This window comes from Pelobates fuscus, chromosome 2 (assembly GCF_036172605.1).
Source record: "Pelobates fuscus isolate aPelFus1 chromosome 2, aPelFus1.pri, whole genome shotgun sequence".
In the NCBI taxonomy this organism is placed as follows: Eukaryota; Metazoa; Chordata; class Amphibia; order Anura; family Pelobatidae; genus Pelobates; species Pelobates fuscus.
The window spans coordinates 167197121-167220674 of record NC_086318.1 but is presented as its reverse complement, the minus strand read 5'-3'; the positions used below and the strand labels follow the sequence as shown (position 1 = coordinate 167220674).

At 38.6% G+C, this 23554-nt stretch overlaps 1 protein-coding gene across 3 annotated transcripts in view; it reads right to left on the bottom strand.

The window, feature by feature from the left end:
* Nucleotides 1-23554, bottom strand: part of MLIP (muscular LMNA interacting protein) — a 427685-nt gene that overhangs the window by 133130 nt on the left and 271001 nt on the right. For all 3 annotated transcript variants that reach the window (XM_063442933.1, XM_063442935.1, XM_063442934.1), the window contains one exon: nucleotides 2192-2263. In XM_063442933.1, coding sequence (XP_063299003.1) covers nucleotides 2192-2263 — 72 coding nt within the window. The remainder of the gene's footprint in view (nucleotides 1-2191; nucleotides 2264-23554) is intronic.

Genomic DNA, 23554 nt, shown 5'->3' with positions numbered 1-23554 from the left:
CAACTTAATTGAGCTGAAGTGGTCTGGGTGCCTATAGTGGTCCTTTAAGGGAACAGGGACACTGCAACTAGACCACTTCAATGAGGTGAAGTATTGTCCCTTTATACAATGAGAGGGATGAACATGCTATAGTTCACAACCTTAAATAGTGGCATGTCCACCCCACTCACTCTTGTTTGGCTATGACATCCCAATCCCCATGCCACCCCTATTAAAAATTTAACTGACTCAATTCTTCCAACAGGAACAAAAGAATAGTTTAAATGTATAATTTTATAATAAAATGTTTCACCAGCATGCCAAATCACTATAAAATTTTGTAAGTACAAAATACCACCATCAAAATGGAAACTAGTGACTATTTTTGTAAATATAACAAAAGAAAGTGAACTACTTTCTGGGTGAACTACAATGGCTGCACAAGGGCCATGAGTTTGGGGGGCTCATTGGGTGTTCCTCACACTTAGGGACAATGACACCTGGTGGGCATCTCTGATCGGGCCTTCTACCCTATAACAGCATGACCACATTTCTTTCAGATCAGTAGTACTGGGAGGAAGTGAGTGTTGGTCACTTCCAGTCAGCTAACAGAACACTGCATGGGGAGACAAAAGAAGATAAGACTAAGGAAGAGGGGGAGAGAGCATGGACCATTCTACCACCATCACCAGCCAGCATACAGATCTGGACCCTACATAAGTTACCTTCCTGCATTCTAAAGGTATGGACGCAGAAGGTGGCTAAAATATGCAAATTATCAGTGTGTGTATTTGTGTCTGGATGTGTGTGTACATCTCTCTCTGTGTAAGTGTGCATATGTAGCCATTTCAGAATATCTGTGTATGTGTATCTATGTCAGAATGTGTGTGTATCTGTGTGCATGTGCATGTGTATTTGAGTCAGAATGTGTGTGCATCTCTGTGTATCAAAATGTGTGTGTATCTACATCAGAATGTGTATATATCTGTGTGTGTCAGTGTATGTGGGTTTGTTTCAGAATGTCTATCTTTGTCAGTATTTATGGGCAACTGTATCAGAATGTGTGTTTCTGTGTTAATCTGTGTCAGCATGTGTGTCTCTGTGTATGTTCATTTGGGTCAGTATGTGTGTGTGGCAGTGTATGTGTCCATACATCCCAGCATTCAAAACTAACACTATACACAAATACACCCCTGCAAGAAACACACAATATACTAATCCGCATTACTCTTTTGTAAGCCAAGCAATAGTTACAGCACCCAAGAAAACCCACTGTAAATAAGAAAGAATCTGCACATAAAAAATATAATTGTTTAATATCTAATTAAAAACATTTCTGTTTTTTCAATGCAGTAAATCATTTAGAGAAAAAAAATATATATACTATAATATATGTAATGAGTACAATGCACCAATGCAGGATTAAAAAAATAAAATAAATACACATATATATATATATATATATATATATATGTATATATATATATATATATATACACACACACACATATACACACACATACATAGTTCTGACAATTAAGCTCATAGTATAATCATACAATTATGTCAATTTTGTTCCTGGTATACTCCTAAAAGCCTATGTGTAAGGATATTTTTATTGTTATGCTCTGCACGGTATATTGCATTATTATACTTTGATCATGTTTGTCAGCTCTGTGTATTTTTTATAACTGGAATGTAGGACATTCTCTCTCACTTTAACTAGTGGCTCTACCCCTGTGAGGACTCAAAGGTTAGAGAGCACGGCAGCCATCTTAAGTCTGAGAGTGTGAAACAGTAGTGCTACAGAATATATTTTATGCCTGTGTTCCTATCAGTTATTGTAAACCTGATTAACGTCTAGCTTAGTGTATATTTTTCTGCCTAATTGTTCCTCTATACACCTGCCATATTTAATATTGGCATTTGTGTATTTTATTCTATTCTGTATAACAAGAACCTACTTTTTCAGTTCTCCTGTTTGATTGATAACTCTTCATAATATAAAGTGTTTGCTTTAAAAACTGTTTGTTTTCCTTATATATTCTGTGTAAAAAAATTAATGTTTCTATTGGTAAACTTTTAATACTTCATGAAACAAAAGTATTGCAGTAAACATGTATCATTTGTAAACCTGTGTACCTCATTGTTATCTACATAACTCTAATAGTAAATAGAGCAAACTTAATTTATTTTGTAATTAATCACTTACCTTCTGATCCCGAAGCAATGTATTTGTTGGTATTGCTGCAAAAGCCTTATAACTTGATTTGATTTTGTACGTCTGGAATTTAATTCAGAAATATTTTAATAATACGATTACAGTCTAAATATTCATCATGTATTATCCAAAACATCGGATCATGACATTTCTACAGTATTAGCTGAACAATTGTAAGCAGAGAATTCAGAGATTCAATACCTAACCCATGAACTAAGCTATGAAGTAAAAGTAATTATTCTTACCTTGCAGAATTATCTGCCATTGCAGAGAACATAAATTAAAGGGACACTATATGGACCCAGACCACTTAAGCTCATTAAATTGGTCTGGGTGCACTGCAATGCATGCACGTTAGAGCTCACTCGTCAAAGTACGTCAGAGGAGGCAGAGCCATGACCCAGCACCAAAGAACATTGGCCCTTGGATCAGGTAAGTAAATAAAGGTCTCCCTCACTGGCCAGCAGGCACTTTGCTGGCAGCCGGCAGAGAAGGGAAAGTGGACCAGGGAGCTCTTACCAGCAACTCCTCTGGCTACTCCTCTCGCGAGCTCAGAGTGTTGCAGTGGTAACCACAGCAACGCTTTGATTTCGCGAGAGTGAACTCTAGCCTGAGCTGTAGGCTAGAGTTCACTTCCCACTAGGACTGCCAGCGATTCACCACTAGGACCACTAGGGATTATCTTAAAATTTCCCCCCTATCAGGCAAAGGTAAGAAGGGAGGGGGATATAAAGATTATGTTTTTATAATTAAATATACCAATAATAATTTTAAATAATATAAAAAAATGCAAATCCATACACGGCACCTAACACACTGCATCCCACACCAACACCCACACACTGCAACCCACACTACACCCCTCACACACTGCACCCCACACTACAACCCTTCGCACACAGCACTCCTTACACACGCTGGACCCTTCACACATTTACTGGACCCTTCGCACACAGCACCCCTCAAACACACACACCCTGGACCCCTCACCACACACACTGCACCCCTCACCACACACACTACTGCCCCTATACTAAAAGGCCCTATTCCCTACTATAGCGCCAATCTCTGCAGACCCCAGGTAAGTTGTTAAACTGTACTTAAACGATTTGACTACTTACTTTGGGAGGGCGCCATGGCACTCCTGGCACCATAACCACTACAGAGGGCTGTAGTGGCTTTTGTGCCTGAATTGTTCCTTTAAATAATTTACTAGTCCCCCTCCTACACATTTAGTTACATGCTTTCCAAATAAAATTGTAGGTTTTGTAATATATTATTTCTTCAACAGGAGTAGAATAATTCAATTTCCACTCAATAAGGAAGTCATCAAATTTCAATCTGGACAGGCTTTATGTAGCAATATCAGCTTGTTAGTTAATTCATAAGTTTTATCTGAAAAATGAATGCATTACAATTAGCCTTATAAATATTGCTGAACACAGCAATGTAGTTTAAAAAATAAATAAACACAAAGTATTGAAAAAAATTAATTTATGAAAATCCAGTACCAAAACATTAAATTAGTACATGTAGCACAATTTAAAAAGAGCTGTAACAAAAAGCACATCAATAAAAAATGTAATTGCAATGCATATATATTCAGAGCTGTAATATTCTGAAACAGGAAATAATGATAACTAACAATTATAGTTCGTCTTTTGTAGATAGAAAGACATTCTGGCTAGAACATAGCATCTCAAAATTTTGTTCATAGTTAAATAAATATCTAAACATTTTTTTTAACAAATCCATTCAGTTTAGTATTTGTTATACACTATAACTTTCTCTTGAAAATCAATACAAATAAATGACCACTCATAAAAGGAAATTGATGCATTTTTAATTACATAACTGTTTTTAAAGGGACACTATAGGGTGAGGAACACAAACATGTATTTACAGACCCTATAGTGGTGCTTTGCCCCTCTAGCCCCCTTAGAAAGGATTAAAACATACCTTATTTCTAGCGCCGCGGGTCCACCGCTGCTGGCCCCTGATCTGCCTCCTTGGTGACATAATCAGAATGTAAGATTTTTAACCAATCCAATGATTTCCCATAGGGGGAAATTAGCTTAATTTGGCAAAGAGGCAGTCTGGGGGCGGGGCAAAACACTGTTTTGGCTAATCAGCTACTCCTCTAATATATGCATTGAATCAATGCGTCTCTATGAGGAAAATTCACCATCTCCATGCAGAGCGTGGAGACGCTGAACGGCAACACTGCCCCAGCAAGCGTCTCCAGTGGCCATCTGAGGGGTGGCCACAGGAGGTATCCCTCTGAAAAGGCAGTGTTTGCATGAATATACCTGAAGAAAATTATGTTTATATTCAACAGAACTACTACACTAAGCTGTAGTTGTTCCGGTTACTATAGTGTCCCTTTAATTATAAAAGCAGTGTAATGTATAATTTTATAATGATTGGGGAAGCCATGTTCAAATCCTTTTTGACTGGAAACAACACTTTGCAACCAAATAATTAGTCCTTTTTATGGAATCTTGATGTCATCCACAAATTCCAGTGTTGCCAAATAAGACTGTATATGCCACCATACAATGGACCTTCAGACTAAGGTGCCTCCTGACAGGTACCTCAGGCTTTAAAGAGGCTTAACTGTTAAGTTGAAAAATTCCTTTATCATGTATCTGAATACATTCTGCCTAGGACATGACTCTCACTGCCCGGATTTCTCTTTGGATGCTCATGTTGCCGGCATCTCAAAAATATGTTCTGAAGCAGCTTTTAATGTTTAACTTGTGCCTGGTCTACAGATAGTTAAGGGGTATTTCCTAAAAAAAAAACTTTTTGGTGTCTATTTATTAAAGTGGGAAGGGAGGGAGTCTAATGACAATTTATCACCTCCTTTAGGATTCTATTATGGTGACTGATTGTCTCCCTCTAGCTATAATAAATACCGGAGTAGTTCCGGTTTTGTTTGCGTTCCACTGTGGAACGCACAATGCATCTACAGCTCTCGATGTTGGAAGAGCCAATCACTAAGCAGTTCCGGTTTCGCCTGCGTTCCACGGGTGGAACGCAAGATAGAGTTGCAGCCCCTTACGTCGCGTCATTTCCGGGGCGACGTCGGCGAAACCGGAAGGGTCTGTGCGATATTTTCTACATATTGTAGATGCTGCCAAGATTATACTTATATTGTTTTTGCTTATTAATTTATTAACACTTAATGGTACTTTTGTATTTCTTTGTATGCATTCTATATATGATGTGTTACTACTACCATGGACTTAATCCGCCGCGTCACTTCCGGTGTGACGCGTGCGGTTCACTGGTGGCTACAGGAAGTACCAATTACCCACACCAGGAAGTATTCATTATTATTGGGACTCTTATTTAAACGTTTGGAACCAGGACATTCTCCACACTTCTGAGGAAGCCTTCTACAGGTGAAACGCGTCAAGTGGATTTTACAGACTATATATTTATATTTTTAATCTCTTTTTTTAACTATTGTTAAATAAATTATCCTTACTTACTATATTTCGGATTTTTTATTTTTTCACTCCTGGTTACCTGCTTGTTCCTTGGTGGGGACTATACCACCTATGCCATTAAGACTAGAGCAAGTTCTGCTCTAGCAAATGTGAGTACGATATTTTTATTATTTATTCACATATTTTATCAATACATACTGTACTATTTGGAGTTCTTTTATCTTACATATATCGCCCATATGAGAGTGTGAAGACCCCATATATCCTTAGACGGGGATTGTTCCGTCCAGGCGAGATAACAGCTGAGCTCTGAGTTAGCTCTGGGCCATGTGAGTGTGGAATATCTACAATTATTTATCCACCCACCATATTTAAATATACTACACTATTATTGTTTTTTATGTTTTATGCTTTTTTTGAGGTCTACTGTGTAAAGAAGACTTTAAACCACAACTTCTGTGTACGTATATTTATATATATATTTGCATATATCTTTTCATTTAAGGCGCGGTTTCCTTCCCTTTTTTATATAAGACACAGGACAGTGGGAGGAAGCATCAGCCGTTTGACAAAGCCCTGTGGGTGGGGCGAAATGCATTACGGACCCGGAACCAGGAAGTGATTTGGAGACAGTCGGCAACAGCAACCAGGATAGCAGCCGGAAGATTCTTTTACATTACATGAGTATATGGAACTTTCTTTGCGGTTTCCTGAGGCTGGTGAGCGGACTAACTACCTCCACAACAAGTTTTGCTGTTTTTACATTTCAATTAATAAAGTATACTTACCTGAGATCCGGATTGCAAGCTTCCTTTCCACGGATCCCACGCACTCTAGGGGCTGATCCTCCCTGAGTGCAATAGCAACGAGTGGTGCTTTTACCACTCCAATCTTGTGAGTGTAACACCTAAAAGGCACCTCTGTTTGCTTTATTCTATATATCTATAAGTTAATTACTATGCTGCACTAGGAGCTCTCTTTCTGGTTTTGTCTCCTTAATAGGTGCCAGAGTGATTTCCATGTTTGCAAGTATACCTACAGATTGTGCTTTGTTTCACCACAACCACTGTTTGTTTTTCAATTATTTATAATATTTCCACTCTGTTAACACCTAATTTTATGTACACAGGGTTACTTTCACTCTCTATAAGAGGTCCATAGTGAATACGATTTTTTGTTGTTGCGCTTCATCACTACTGTAAGTCTTTTGTAATAGTTGACTATAATAGGCACTTAATTCTTGCAGGTGGTATAGCTGCCCATTCGTCTTGGCAAAATGCCTGCAGGTCATGCAAAGTCTTTGGTTGTCTTGCATGAACCGCACATTTGAGATCTCCCCAGAGTGGCTTAATGATATTAAGGTCAGGATACTGAATGCCACTCCAGAACCTTCACTTTTTTATACTGTAATCACTGGAAGATCAACTTGGCCTTGTGCTTAGGGTCATTGTCTTTCTGGAAAGTCTGAAAAGAGCTCACATCCTCCAAAACATCAGTGAGCCACCACCATGCTCACAGTGGGGTTGATATTCTTTTCAATTTAGGCCTTGTTGACCCCTCCCCAAACATAGCACTTATGGTTGTGACCATAAAGCTCTATTTTGGTTTCGTCACTTCAAATTGTAGTGTGCCAGAAGCTGTGAGACGTGTCAAGGTGTTGTCGGACATATTGTAACCATGTTTTTTTGTGGCATTGGCGCAGTAAAGGCTTTTTCTGGCAACTCGACCATGCAGCTAATTTTTTTTCAAGCATCATCGTATTGTGCTCCTTGAATCAACCACACCATCTTTTCCAGAGCAAGCCTGTATTTCTCCTGAGGTTACTTTGGGATTTTTCTTTCTATCCCAAGCAATTCTTCTGCCACTCGTGGCTAAAATCTTTCTTGGTCTACCTGACCTTGGTTTGGTATCAAGAGATCCCTGAATTTTTAACTTCTTAATAAGTGGTTGAATAGTACTGACTGGCATTTTCAAGACTTTGGATATCGTTTTATCAATACAAGACATATTTTTGAATGCATGATCAGTCATATTTCCAAAATCAATGCCAGATTGTCTCAATTTCGGCCAGGGTAAGAAAACATTTGAGCACGAATGTATGCATTTAATTATGCCTTTTTTTCATTGGAATTACAGTTCTCAAAAGTTTGCAAAATAACAAGATTAGTTTATGGAAGTTCCAATTTCTTTTAAAATATGCACGATTTTTAAATGCACAAAAATGCACAAAAAGCACTTAAGCAAGATAGAGTGTTTAATGTGTGTCGAGTGGTCCTGACTCCATAGATCAATGGAAATTCTAGGCAAAAGTGGTATTTATTTATATGTATAAGCTGCAAAATTATATACACAGATCATGATACACACATGATACACAGAGGGGCTATAATACAATATATTTTTTTATTTTTAATATTAGTGAAAATATGTCCTTTAACAATGAACAATGATTTTCCTTGCATATATTACAGTGCATATATCCTAGTAAATGCTATTAATCTATATGAGAAGCAGAAAAATAAATAAAACAAAATTGTCTGCGTAGATTAAGCCAAGTAAAATGTTATGCTATTTTCAGTGATTGTTAATATTCTCCCACTCTTTATGACATGTTTTTTTTTATTTCAATGTTTACTCCAGGTCCTTAAAATCATTACAGCTTTGAGACTTTGTTCTGATCTAAGCTCATAAGCTGGGCTCTCCAAGTTAAATATAAAAACGGATTTTTATTCCAGTGTACGGAGTAAAAGGGGATGAGACAGTGAGGCAAGTTGCATGACTCGTGCTCTCCAAAGATGAGGACCCATCTAGAAAGAGGGTGCTTGGCCCAGAGAATAGGCATGTGAGCCTGGCATGATACACCCAAGACTGATTGCCAATGTTGTAAACCAGCCTACTAAGGGCAGACCATGGTTCTTTTGCCTATTGCACTTAGCATAGCACAATCATGTCTAATAAATTGCTGATTGAGCCTGCTAGGAAAAGTTCCCTGGCGTCCCCAGGAGCAGGACACCAATGAACAAGTTTAGGATGGTAGGACAGGACCCTGAAAAAGTCACTCTCTCACCAAAATCAGGACAGTTGAATAGTCTGCCATGAAGCCACTGGCCAAGTTGTCTTATCTCAATGTGGTCACAGATCAATAGAAATAGGAGTAAAACATAGGAATACCTGTAGTACACTAAAAATGGGACCTCCGAAATAATTGTATAATTTAAAAAAATATATATATATACTTTGATTTTTTCATTATTTATTTTAGAGCATCAGTGTTTTACATTTTTTTTTAGACATTATTGTGTTTCTGTGGATTTCGCTAAATGTGGTGTATATTTAATAGGGTTTTTTTTCTGGAAAGATGTTTTTGGTTAGAATTTAAGTTGCATACACTATGCAAAAACACCTTTAGTCTTTTGTGTTTGTTATTTATTAAGGAAACTGTTATAAGCTAAGACAGATACATTCAGGGCCGGCCTTAGGCATTTTGACGCCCTGTGCGAAAAATCTTCACAGCGCCCCCCCCTCCCCCCTCCGTCATCCATGTATGCTGTAATGTTTGTGTTGTCTGTGTATGTGATAGTAGGTGTGATGACTGTGTGTGATATGTATGCTATGTGTGATATTTGTAATGGGTGTATTAACAGTGTGTGATATGCGTGTATTGGTTGTATGTGACACACACACACACACACACAGTCAGACGGCCATACACACACACAGGAAGACATCCACACACACACACACACACAGGCAGACAGTCATACACACACACACAGACACACAAAGGCAGACGTCTCACACACACACACACAGACACACACAGGCAGACAGTCAGTCATACACACAGACACAGACAGTAATACACACAGACACACACAGAGGCAGACAGTAATACACACAGACACACACAGAGGCAGACAGTAATACACACAGACACACACAGTCATACACACAGACACACACACGCAGACAGTCATACACACAGACAAACACGCAGACAGTCATACACACAGAAACACACAGGCAGACAGCCATACACACAGACACACAGAGGCAGACAGCCATACACACAGACACACAGAGGCAGACAGCCATACACACAGAGGCAGTCATACACACAATCACACACACAGAGGCAGACAGTCATACACACAGAGGCAGACAGTCATACACACAGAGGCAGACAGTCATACACACAGAGGCAGACAGTCATACACACAGACACACACACAGAGGCAGACAGTAATACACACAGACACACACAGGCAGACAGTCTCACACACACAGGCAGACAGTCAGTCATACACACAGACACAGACAGTAATACACACAGACACACACAGAGGCAGACAGTCATACACACAGAGGCAGACAGTAATACACACAGACACACACAGGCAGACAGTCAGTCATACACACAGACACAGACAGTAATACACACAGACACACACACAGAGGCAGACAGTAATACACACAGACACACACAGAGGCAGACAGTAATACACACAGACACAGGCAGGCAGACAGTCATACACACACACACACACACACACACACACACAGAGACACACACAGGCAGACAGTCATACATACACACACACACACACACACACAGAGACACACACAGGCAGACAGTCATACACAGGCAGACAGTCACACACACACACACACAGACAGTAATACACACAGGCAGAGAGTCACACTCACCTGACAATCACACAGTTACCTGTGGAGTTCATTGTGGAGGCAGTGCAGCTCCTGGTGACTGTTTGGTGGGGAAGCAGGGACTCCTTCCTGCTTCCCCTGCAGCAGTTTTCCGGCGCTTTTAGCTCCGCCCCCGCCGCACGGTAAGCTCCGCCCCCGCTGCAAATTTAAAAAAAAAAATATATATTTTTTTTTTTTTTTTTTAAATCCACGGCGCCCCCTGCTCCATGGCGCCCTGTGCGGCCGCACAGCTCGCACACCCCTAAGGCCGGCCCTGGATACATTAACAAATCACAAAGCACCAAACACAGTGTTATATGCACTAGAGAATTAAAGAAGAGTTCAGTAACATAGCACACAATACTCACTTATCAGTAAGCATAGACTCCCTCCAAGATCTGCTTAACAACTCCATGTAAGCTTATTATTGCTGAGCCTCCTTCACCTCTGCCTATCAACATTATTTGTTTATGCCATTCAATTAACTATCCTCATTGTATAATTGTGAACTGCTGCTGAAAATTCTAATATTAATAATAGAAGACAATAACTTTTGCATGTGCAGAGTATTTCAAATACATGAATAGAAGAATATTCACTATATTTTAAGAAACGTGTTTGTCATAATATTTGCAGATCGATATATACAATGAATGACAGCACATTACTGTGCAACACATTAAGAAAGCAATAACAACATTGTATCAGGTTTTACTATGCAACTGCATTGGAACTGGTGGTATTGCATTGATAGATTTCCAAGTCAAGAAAAGACAGGTCCTAATTATCCTACAGTAAAATTCAGAAATTCTCTATCTGCAGAGATGAAGTATGAATAGTTCCCTGAACTATTTCTAACACGAGTGTGCACGGTGAGACCCAGCTTGAGTAATTTATGAATATTTATACACTCCATGATCTATGCTATCAACTGCATTTTTTTTAAGGATTGATGTATGAAAAGGACATATCATTTATTGCTTGGTTAAGAAAGCATTCACCTGTGAGTTCCTCAATATAACCAAATTTTTTCAACAATTATTCTTGAGGGTATTTTGGCTCTCAGCATACAACTGTTACTATCTTGCACGAATATGGCAAAGTAACCAGTTGAGTAGTTATTATTACATTTTTTCTTTTCAGATAAAATTGAGTGCATATTATAGTATATTAAAAAATAAATAAAATACCGCACTCTCAATATAGTATCCAAAAATGAAAAAGGTAGAAGTAATATAGTAATGCCAAAAAAATAATTTAATAAGATATATATGCAATCAAAAATTGATATACAAAAAGTTTGATGATCTCAACCAAAATTTGAAAATTCATCTGTTTGCTGCTCCAACCATTATACAAAACATTGTGTACTAGTATTCAGTCCTACGAAATGTATCTAATTAGAAATTACTTGAATGGAGCAGAACCTGCCTCAGAATACATGTATATACCCATGTGCCTTTGCTGATCCAGAATATATCTCAAAATTCATATATATACACAATCACAGTTCTGTATAAGGGACAGACTATACAATCAATCCTTTGAAATTCATAGGGTTAAAGTAACAAGCATATAGCAGAACCTGCCTCTAAATTCATATATGTACACATTTAAGACTCTATAAATCCGATCTCTGTATAGACATCAACCAATAAGTGAATGTAGAAATAGTCTCAGTTGTCATATCTATCAACAAACAAACAGATAAATGTACTGTTTTAACATAAAGGTCAGTCCTTAAACAATGCCATGGATCAGAGACTTATATCACAACATATAAATCTGTATATAGCTCTGTAACATAACACAGTCCTGATGGATCCAGACCCTTGCAAGGAAAAAAAAAAAAAAGAAAAAAAGATGAAAAAATATGTGGAGGACAAAAAAAAACTTTTTAAAAAAGAAAAAACGAAAAAATAAGAAAAAATAAGAAAAAAAGAGTCCTATGCAAAGTCACTATACACATGTGTAATATTATTATGGATGGATCTCACCGCTTAGTGTGTTAACACTTCCAACTCCCAGTTGTATTGCCATCACTACTGCGTTGTAATGAGCTGTCCTGGTAAATACTATTGAAGTGAAGAGTTCTCTGTTTTGGAAGCTGTTACGAATTCCACGTGAATGTGGAATGTGGACTGTCCCTCTAGACAGAATAAGATGGACAGGATAGCTTTTATATCTCCTTACACCCCGATCAACAGAGACATACGAAAAGTAATTATGAAACACTGGCAACTCTTTGCGGGGGATAAACAACTCCCCCTAGAATTTCAGAATCCACCACTTTTTTCATATAAACGGGCTCCTAATTTAAGAGACTTACTAGTCAAATCTGACATTGGCAGCTCTAAGAGGCAGACCACATTCTTTTCAGCACCAAAGAAAGGTACTTTCCCCTGTCTAGGGTGCTCGCATTGTAGCAGTGTGATTAAGGGTGAGTATTTTGTTCATCCCCGATCAGGGAGAAAATTTAATGTAAATGGCTATTACACCTGCAATTCAGAGTGGTATATATCCTCAAATGTCCGTGTGGATATCTATATGTGGGGGAGACCATCAGACCCGTCAAAGAGCGGATAGGGGAGCACAAGAGAAGCATCAGGGTAGCCCTACAACGGGGGACCAGTGAGGCCCCAGTAGCGAGACACTTCAAGACACAGGGCCATGCGGTCAACCAATTAAGATTTCAAGTCATTGACAGAATACCCCCTCTGAGAAGAGGTGGGGACAGACAAAAAGTACTTATGCAAAGGGAGACTAAATGGATTAGTATCTTAGAAACACTGTCACCCTCAGGACTTAATGAGGATTATGACTTGAAACACTTTCTGTAAAGTTTACCAGTCTTCTTTATAAACTTTGGGCTAATGTATACCTTGTGCTCTCTACAGTGCTCCCAATAGACCATGTCGTTTGGTCCGATTCTCTTTCTCGGCAATCTTTTGACCCCAGTGGGTCCGCTACCTGGCTGTATCTTCCCAGGGTCCCTCACCTAGGATATCCCGAGACAAGGGGATACATCTCAAGGTCGGTGAGTATATACATTAATATATTTTTGATTATAGTTAATTTAAAGATATCTCTACATTTTTATAAAATTTTCCAAAAATATAATCAATTAAAAATTGTTTTGTTATGAATACATTTTTTGAATATCACCCCTAACACTCTGCTACGTGTGTACAATTTAGCTATGGAATGTTACCAATTCAGTATAATAGTTCCCTGTTACTGGCAAGAAGTTCTTTTAGGCATTCTGGTACAAATGGTTACTAGTTGTGTAATATTTTACATTGGAGTTAGTGAGTGTTCCCTCTCTTTACTCAATAACTTAGTATTTACAATACTTTCTATTTACTATCAGTGTTATATCAAAATACTACATATTGTGTCTTTTTTACACCAAGGTCAATAAAGTCCATTTTGAATTGTGTATGACGTTCCTAATTGTCATTAGTGTTATAATTAACATGTTACATTTGGTGTTTGTTACACCGTTGTTACAAGGTCAATAAAGTTTATTTTGTATTTTGTATGACGTTTCGTATTAGGATGACGTCATCACGTCCACACGGAAGTGGACGCTGTGTTTTACCGCCGGATTCGGCATTTAAAAGTTCTCTGACTCAGCAGAGAAACCAGGGCCATTGAAGGGACGGTTTGTCCCGAGCGCGCAGCCCGAGGAATTCAATCGGTGGACCGGTTACTTTATCCAGCTGATCGACACTCATCTTACTGGAGGAAACACCTTTATCACGTGGAATTCGTAACAGCTTCCAAAACAGAGAACTCTACACTTCAATAGTATTTACCAGGACAGCTCATTACAACGCAGTAGTGATGGTAATACAACTGGGAGTTGGAAGTGTTAACACACTAAGCGGTGAGATCCATCCATAATAATATTACACATGTGTATAGTGACTTTGCATAGGACTCTTTTTTTCTTATTTTTTCTTATTTTTTCGTTTTTTCTTTTTTAAAAAGTTTTTTTTTGTCCTCCACATATTTTTTCATCTTTTTCATCTTTTTTTCTTTTTTTTTTTTCCTTGCAAGGGTCTGGATCCATCAGGACTGTGTTATGTTACAGAGCTATATACAGATTTATATGTTGTGATATAAGTCTCTGATCCATGGCATTGTTTAAGGACTGATCTTTATGTTAAAACAGTACATTTATCTGTTTGTTTGTTGATAGATATGACAACTGAGACTATTTCTACATTCACTTATTGGTTGATGTCTATACAGAGATCGGATTTATAGAGTCTTAAATGTGTACATATATGAATTTAGAGGCAGGTTCTGCTATATGCTTGTTACTTTAACCCTATGAATTTCAAAGGATTGATTGTATAGTCTGTCCCTTATACAGAACTGTGATTGTGTATATATATGAATTTTGAGATATATTCTGGATCAGCAAAGGCACATGGGTATATACATGTATTCTGAGGCAGGTTCTGCTCCATTCAAGTAATTTCTAATTAGATACATTTCGTAGGACTGAATACTAGTACACAATGTTTTGTATAATGGTTGGAGCAGCAAACAGATGAATTTTCAAATTTTGGTTGAGATCATCAAACTTTTTGTATATCAATTTTTGATTGCATATATATCTTATTAAATTATTTTTTTGGCATTACTATATTACTTCTACCTTTTTCATTTTTGGATACTATATTGAGAGTGCGGTATTTTATTTATTTTTTGGTTTTCACATTTTTGGAGGTTATAGTAGAGGGATACCTCTTAAATACCAGCACCACCGAGTAATTGAGTGCAAACACTACCCAGTATGTTGTATATTATAGTATATTAACTAATCAAAAATAAATTTGGGTGATAATAGATATACTGAACAAATGCAACACAGTTTGCTATGAATGTTTGATGTTTTTTATGTTTTCTGTAGATTACAATCTTTGAATGATGAACATTGTTTTTTTTAAGAATTTGTGCGTAGTGGCATAAGATATGTGAGAATATATTGATGTGAATGAGTGTTCTCTTGCACCAAAGTGTGAAGTCAATATTTTTCAAGTGAGCCTTAGCTTTATGAATTTAATATTTGAGAATTACCCATAAAATATGAGTTTATGCACTGAATGATCTTTAACCCTTTCAGGCAATGTACTGTGCCACACTAGTGTGCTAGTTATCTTAATATGGGGCACCATGAGTTGCAGGAAGAGAGGATGTCAATGCTGTTTGTAGCACAGGGGAAATGGGGCATATGACCAAAGGATAATTTCTCATGGGTGCACTGTAGCTGCTTTTTGGGCCTATAAAACACCCATAGTAATTATAATGTATCTTACCAATGTACCAGAAACTTCACTATAGAACATAGCAAATGCACACAATACACCACCTCAAATCTACCAAGCAGTACAATTCTACCAAGACCTGGCACTTATAGACCGTAGGAAAGGAGAGACATGAGACTGGTCACACAACTGCTCAAGCAACAAAGACTCTAGTATGCCTGGGGTCATCCATGTCGGATCACAGTTCAAAAAGAAAATACATTCTATGTGCTCACTAAAATGCCTGAAACCCCAATCATCCTGGAACAACTATGCCTACTAGACATTGACCCAGCCCTACAGCAAGGAGACCAGAGATCTGCACCCATAGTAAAGCTGTTAAGAGAGTGACTCACTAAATCCTCGAGTATACCAAAGCACTCTACAATGATAAAGATTTGGCAAAGCACCAGCACAGACATCTGAACCAAGCAGGTTACACAAATACACTCCCAATACTCCTGGGCAGCAGCAGTGACCATAGTACACATCAGCTCCAATACATACAATAAAAAAACCAAAGAAAAATGTTACTTGTGCACTATTTAATATCCCTATGCATATTTAAATAAATGGAGGTTACTTAGTAACTCCAAATATATTCAATATGCACTTAATCCACACGATGTGAATAAGTGCAAATCTGGAAACAGAAAAGGTATCTTATAGAGTAATATGCACAGTAATATATAAAGGTATGGTATAGAAAAGGAGAGTCCATCAGGGTATACGTTATAGTGATAGAAATAAAAAAAGTAATAATACTAGCCTTTTGAGGCTACTCCAATATCTGGTTATTAGGTATATGAAGGGGTATATACCTAGAAATGTACTATGCTTAAATGTAAAGGCCTAATAATAATATAAATATAAAAAGCATATGTACATTCAGCCAATCTCCCTACTAACATTGCTGGCACAGGAAACCAGGGTAGAGTTGGTTAAATAATCCCTGTACACATGGAAAAATCACTTTAATTAAACGTGTACACTGCGGAGAACCAAGACTTCAGTCTCCTATATAAGAGATAAAATGATATCCAGGAGGTGAGCAGTATATAGATGTATAATCAGATAGATAGCAATAGGGTAAAAGAGTAGTAATAAGAAGTGACAGAGCAACAGTAAACCTCTCTCCCTGGTAAACTAGCTTGATATCTAAAGGAGTCAGAATGAGGAGTGCCCAAAAACAAACCCTTAGTAACTCCAATGGCCATTAGACGTAAGCCCACCTGCCACATCAAGGAAAACCTCTTAGGTGGGTGGCACACTATCAATTCACCAGTCTGAGCGCAAGACTTATTTTTGTGTATTTGTATTTACTTTTGTATGACACAGCCATTTTACAGTGCTGCTGCCCATCCAATGTGTTCCCTATAAAGGGTTAATACGTATATGGGAGGGGGGGGGGAGGGAAATACCCCTCTGTCTCATTATAATATTTCTTTTTTTTTACCTGAGCTGAGGCAAGCAAAGTAAATTTAGTTAGTGTTAGTTAGTTAGTGTTAGTGTAGGACCCACCTAATAGGTTTGCTTTGATGTGGCAGGTGGGCTGACATCTAATGGCCATTGGCGTTACTTCAAAACCTCCATTTATTTAAATATGCATAGAGATTTGGAATAGTGCACAAGTAACGTTTCTTTTAACAGGTTATGGCCACTTTGCCCATTCTATCTTCATGGCAAATCATCACATACCGATGACATCCCCCAAAGCAGAGACTTATCTTGTTGCAGACCTTACTCTGCTATACTGTGAACAAAAGTTACCTGGTATCTACCTCCTACAGGTTTTGATTTTAGCGTATTCTATCATTGTTTACTTTCCTACTGATTTGCCCTAACAAGAACTAGACCTCATTTAATTCAGGAGAGGGCACCAATGAACAAACTCAGGAAGGCAGGACAGAACCCTGAAATAATGACAGTCTCCCCAAAATCTGGACAGTTGAAAGCCCTCCCATGGGGCCAGGTTTTCCTGACTCAAATGGGTCACAGATCCATAATGCCAGAAGCAATATGCAAATAGAAATAAGAATAAAACATTAGAATACCAGAAGTACACTAAAAATGTAACCTCAGGGATATTTTGATGACATTTTACAATATAAAATACTTTGATTGTAATTTATTTTTTTTATTTTAGTGTCAGTGTTTTATAGATATTATTGGATTTGGGGGGAGGAGGGGGTTGTTAAATATTGTATATATTTAATAGTGTTTTAATCTGGAAACAAATTCAGCTTATTATTAGAATTTACTTTACATAGACTATGTCAAACACCTAATTGTATTAGAAATTCAAATGTGATTTTCAGCCTCATCCTGCTGTTTCTTAATCTCACCAACGATCTCCTAAAGAGAATAAAGCATTGATCTTGTAAGAGTAAATTATTGGTTCAGATCTTTTTAATTATTTTTACTGCTGTTACAAACTGTTATAGTTTTTCTTTTTACTTTGTCGAAGGCTTTCAAACTAAATTCAGTACTTTTCCTACAAAGGGAAAAACATATAAAAACATTACAAAAACACATTTTTGGGCCTCAAATTTCAGAAAGCTCATAATGCTAACCTTACAGTGGTGCTTTATAGAGACAAATTGTACTCTCTGACTCTAGATGATACTCTTGATGATACATCGAAAGCCCTCATGCAGATCAAACAAAAGATTTACTCAAAGAGTAATAGGGCAGATTTTCTTTTAGCCAGATGCCTAAAAGATAAAATAGAGACTGTGATAGAAGCTATGGGATGCCCCGGAAACATCTGGAACTTATGTGGTTAAATTGCTGTACTAATAATCAGGAACAGGGCGCGTGTGTAGGAATGCTAGAAATGCTTAATACATAGTTAATACTTTTTTGAGATAAGTATAGGCTTGCTAATATGTTATTAATTGCTGCAGTATGGGTATAACCCTTGTATTTCCCCTGCACGTATGAACTGCATCATCTGTGATATACAGTTGCAAGAAAAAAGTATGTGAACCCTTTGGAATGATATGGATTTCTGCACAAATTGGTCATAACATGTGATCTGATCATCATCTAAGTCCCAACAATAGACAATCACAATCTGCTTAATCTAATAACATACAAAGAATGAAATGTTGCCATTAGTGATGTCCCGAACAGTTCGCCGGGAACCGTTCGCACGAACTGTTCGGGACATCACTAGTTGCCATGTTTTTATTGAACACACCATGTAAACATTCACAGTGCAGGTGGAAAAAGTATGTGAACCCTTGGATTTAATAAATGGTTGAACCTACTTTGGCAGCAATAACTTCAACCAAATGTTTCCTGTAGTTGCAGATCAGACGTGCACAGCGGTCAGGAGTAATTCTTGACCATTCCTCTTTACAGAACTGTTTCAGTTCAGCAATATTCTTGGGATGTCTGGTGTGAATCGCTTTCTTGAGGTCATGCCACAGCATCTCAATCGGGTTGAGGTCAGGACTCTGACTGGGCCACTTCAGAAGGCATATTTTCTTCTGTTTAAGCCATTCTGTTGTTGATTTACTTCTATGCTTTGGGTCATTGTCCTGTTGCAACAGCCATCTTCTGTTGAGCTTCAGCTGGTAGACAGATGGCCTTAAGTTCTCCTGCAAAATGTCTTGAAAACTTGGGAATTCATTTTTCCTTCGATGATAGCAATCCGTCCAGGCCCTGATGCAGCAAAGCAGCCCCAAACCATGATGCCCTCACCACCATACTTCACAGTTGGGATGAGGTTTTGATGTTGGTGTGCTGTGCCTCTTTTTCGCCACACAGTGTTGTGTGTTTCTTCCAAACAACTCAACTTTGGTTTCATCTGTCCACAGAATATTTTGCCAGTACTGCTGTGGAACATCCAGGTGCTCTTGTGTTAGCATTTGCCAGCTGACACTCTAGGATTCTTCTTCACCTCATTGAGCAGTCTGTGCTGTGCTCTTGCAGTCATCTTTACAGGACGGCCACTCCTAGGGAGAGTAGCAGCAATGCTGAACTTTCTCCATTTATAGACAATTTGTCTTACCGTGGACTGATGAACAGCAAGGCTTTTGGAGATACTTTTATAACCCTTTCCAGCTTCATGCAAGTCAACAATTCTTAATCGTAGGTCTTCTGAGAGCTCTTTTGTGTGAGGCATCATTCACATCAGGCAATGCTTTTTGTGAAAAGCAAACCCAGAACTGGTGTGTGGTTTTTATAGGGCAGGGCAGCTGTAACCAACACCTCCAATCTCATCTCAATGATTGGACTCCAGTTGGCTGACATCTCACTCCAATTAGCTCTTGGAGATGTCATTAATCTAGGGGTTCACATACTTTTTCCACCTGTACTGTGAATGTTTAGATGGTGTGTTCAATAAAAACATGGCAACATTTCATTCTTTGTGTGTTATTAGTTTAAGCAGACTGTGATTGTCTATTGTTGTGACTTAGATGATGATCAGATCACATTTTATGACCAATTTGTGCAGAAATCCATATCATTCCAAAGGGTTCACATACTTTTTCTTGCAACTGTATAAGCTTTGTTAACTTTTGACTCGCCCCTCAGTTTCTTTTGCAGACGTTAGCCTGACTGAGACATTCTGCAGAATAAAATCTTTGTGTTTTTTTCTATGACCTGTGTCCGGAGTGAGTCTGTGTAACCTGATACCAAGAGCATCTGCTACAAGACCAAACGTATTTATACAATTTGCATTCCTTCTGGGAAGATTTTTAACAGAGAAAAGCTTTCTATGGACATTTTAGCGGCATTCATGTGCTTAATACCTAAGCCCGACAAAGATCACCCATTGTATGCAACAGTAGCATAAACACACACCCAAAGAAATGCTGGGTAGATCTTGAATCGCTATTTTTGGGTAGGAGTTTCCCGTTTACTAAATGTGGACCCCTCTACAAAACAGCACACTCTTATCACCAACCATTACTCACTCCTCTCCCTTTGAGACAGATTTAAAGGGACACTCAAGGCACCTAGACCACTTCTGCCCATTGGAGTGGTCTGGGTGCCAACTCCCACTACTCTTAACCCTGCAAGTGTAATTATTGCAGTTTTCTATAAACAGCCACTAGAGGGAACTTCCTGGATTATAGCACAGATTATCTGCGCTAGAGCGTCGCTGGACGTCCTTTTTCAATGCTTTCCTAAAGAGAGCGCTAATGCGCATGCGCGGCATTGCCGCGCATGCGCATTAGGTCTCCCCGGCCTGTGGGCGGGATCAGTCTCGCCCACCGGCCGACGGAGTCAGTAGGAGGAGCGGTGCGGAGGAGGAGACAGCGACGAGGGACATCGGCGGGGTCTCAGGTAAGTGACTGAAGGGGTTTTCTCCCCTTCAGTAACCAGGGATTGGGGGGTGGGAGGGAGAGGGAACCTGCAGTGCCAGGAAAACTGATTGTTTTCCTGGCACTGGAGATTCCCTTTAAAGGCACATTTGAACTCTCCTCATTCCTCTCTCCTCTTGCACCAAATCTAGGGAATAAACTATTGTCCCCATGGAATAATCCACATACGTTTGCTTGAGTTGAGGAACGAGACATCAATAGGCTAGCACACTTATATAAACACAATCAAATAATCATATATATTGATATTCCCAACCACTCAGTCTTGACCACATTTGACTTCTGCATTCTATTATGCAGTTTTTACTCAATTCCAATATTAAGACTGGAATTAAGACAATATGTATTGCAGCACCCATACAAAATGGAAAATTTTCTCACTGTATGTAACCCTGGCAGTGCATTCCTCTTAAATCACCTTGTCATATATTGAAGACATAGGGCCCCCAAAGGAACCCAGTGATTGATCTGAAATTTGGGGAGCGATATCATTACTGTTATCTGGCAATTTGCTAATCAACCTAATGTGCCTGCTCTTGTGACTGGTTTGTGTGCTTAGTGTGAAACTACAGCAGCAGACAAGTAAGAGTATGCAGAAGTTGCACATGGAACAACAGAGTCTGGCTCAACATGGCTGCTTATCCAGGTAAAACATGAATATTTATCTGAAAAAAAAAATATATACGTAATTTAAAAAGTGTAATTACATTTAATTTAGTGTACTTTTAAAAAAGTGACAATAGGTGAAAGCTTCATTACACGTGTCCTTAAAAAGTGAGCTTCTTTGTAAGGTGGACAAGTGTCTAATAGGGGTTATCATACGTTGTGCTCACAAGTTTGCATACCATTGGAGAATTGTTAATATATGTACCCAGGGCCGCCACCAGAAATTTTGGGGCCCCTCACTCAGCTCAGGGTCTGGGCCCCCTGGGGCCCGCCTCCAAATACCGCCCACTGGGTCCACACACAGACACAAACGCACACACTGATACAAAAGGACACAGATACATACTAACAGACACACATACTGAAACAGACATACACGCATACATACTAACACACACATACTGAGACATACACACAGGCATACATAGTGACAGACAGACACATAATAACATACATACAGACACACATACATACAGACACCGACATACATACATACATACACACACACACACATTCATACATACATACAGACACAGACATCCATACACACATACATTCATAATGGCATACAGACATACAGACTGACATACATGCATATATACAGATATACTGACAGACATACATGCATACAGACATCCATACACACAGACCTACGTTCATAATAATATGCAGACATACATTCATACTGACATACAGACATACATATATGACATACATATATGACATACATATATACATACATAGACATACATACAGACATACATGCATACATACATACACAAACATACATAGACAGACATACATACGTAGACATACATGCATGCAGTCAGACAGACATAGACATACACACAGACATGCATCCAGACATACATACATACAAACAGACATATACATACATACAGACATACATACATAGACATACACACAGACATATATACAGACATACACACATAGACATACGGACAGACATACATGCATGCTGACAGACATACATACACAGACAGACATACATACACATACATGCATCCAGACACACAGACATACACGCATACAGACAGACATAGACATACAGACAGACATGCATCCAGACAGACACACATACATAGACATACACATACAGACAGACAGACATACATGCATACAGACAGACATACATATACATGCATACAGACAGACATACATAGACATGCATACAGACACACAGACATACAGATACATGCATACAGACACACAGACATACATACACATACATGCATACAGACACACAGACATACATACAGACAGACAGACACACATACACATACATGCATACAGACACACAGACATACATACAGACAGACAGACACACATACACATACATGCATACATACATACAGACAGACACACACACACACATACATGCATACAGACATACATACAGACAGACACACACACATACATACACATACATGCATACAGACAGACAGACAGAGACAGACATACACACATACACACATACAGACAGACACAGACAGACATACAGGGACGGATTAAGAGCCCGGTGGGCCTGGTGCTGACAATTATTAGGGGCCTAAGTACAGAATCTTATCGACCAAAAACACTAAAACAGACATACCTCTCAAGCATTATGTATCTGGTGGAGATGTTGCCGAAGGGAAACTCAGATTCTCTTAAAATATGCTAATCTCTCTGTAAATTATGCTTTCATCTTTCAAGTAAATTCAACAGCAGTGTCCAGTGAAGCAGTAAGTCAATGAGCGGTGTACAAGGGTGGGCCAGTGACACGGATCATGTAACCAGAACTTCCAAAAGGGCGGGACATGCCCAAAAAGGAGGCGTGTTTGCCTAAAGAATTGGAAGGCTAGTCTAGCA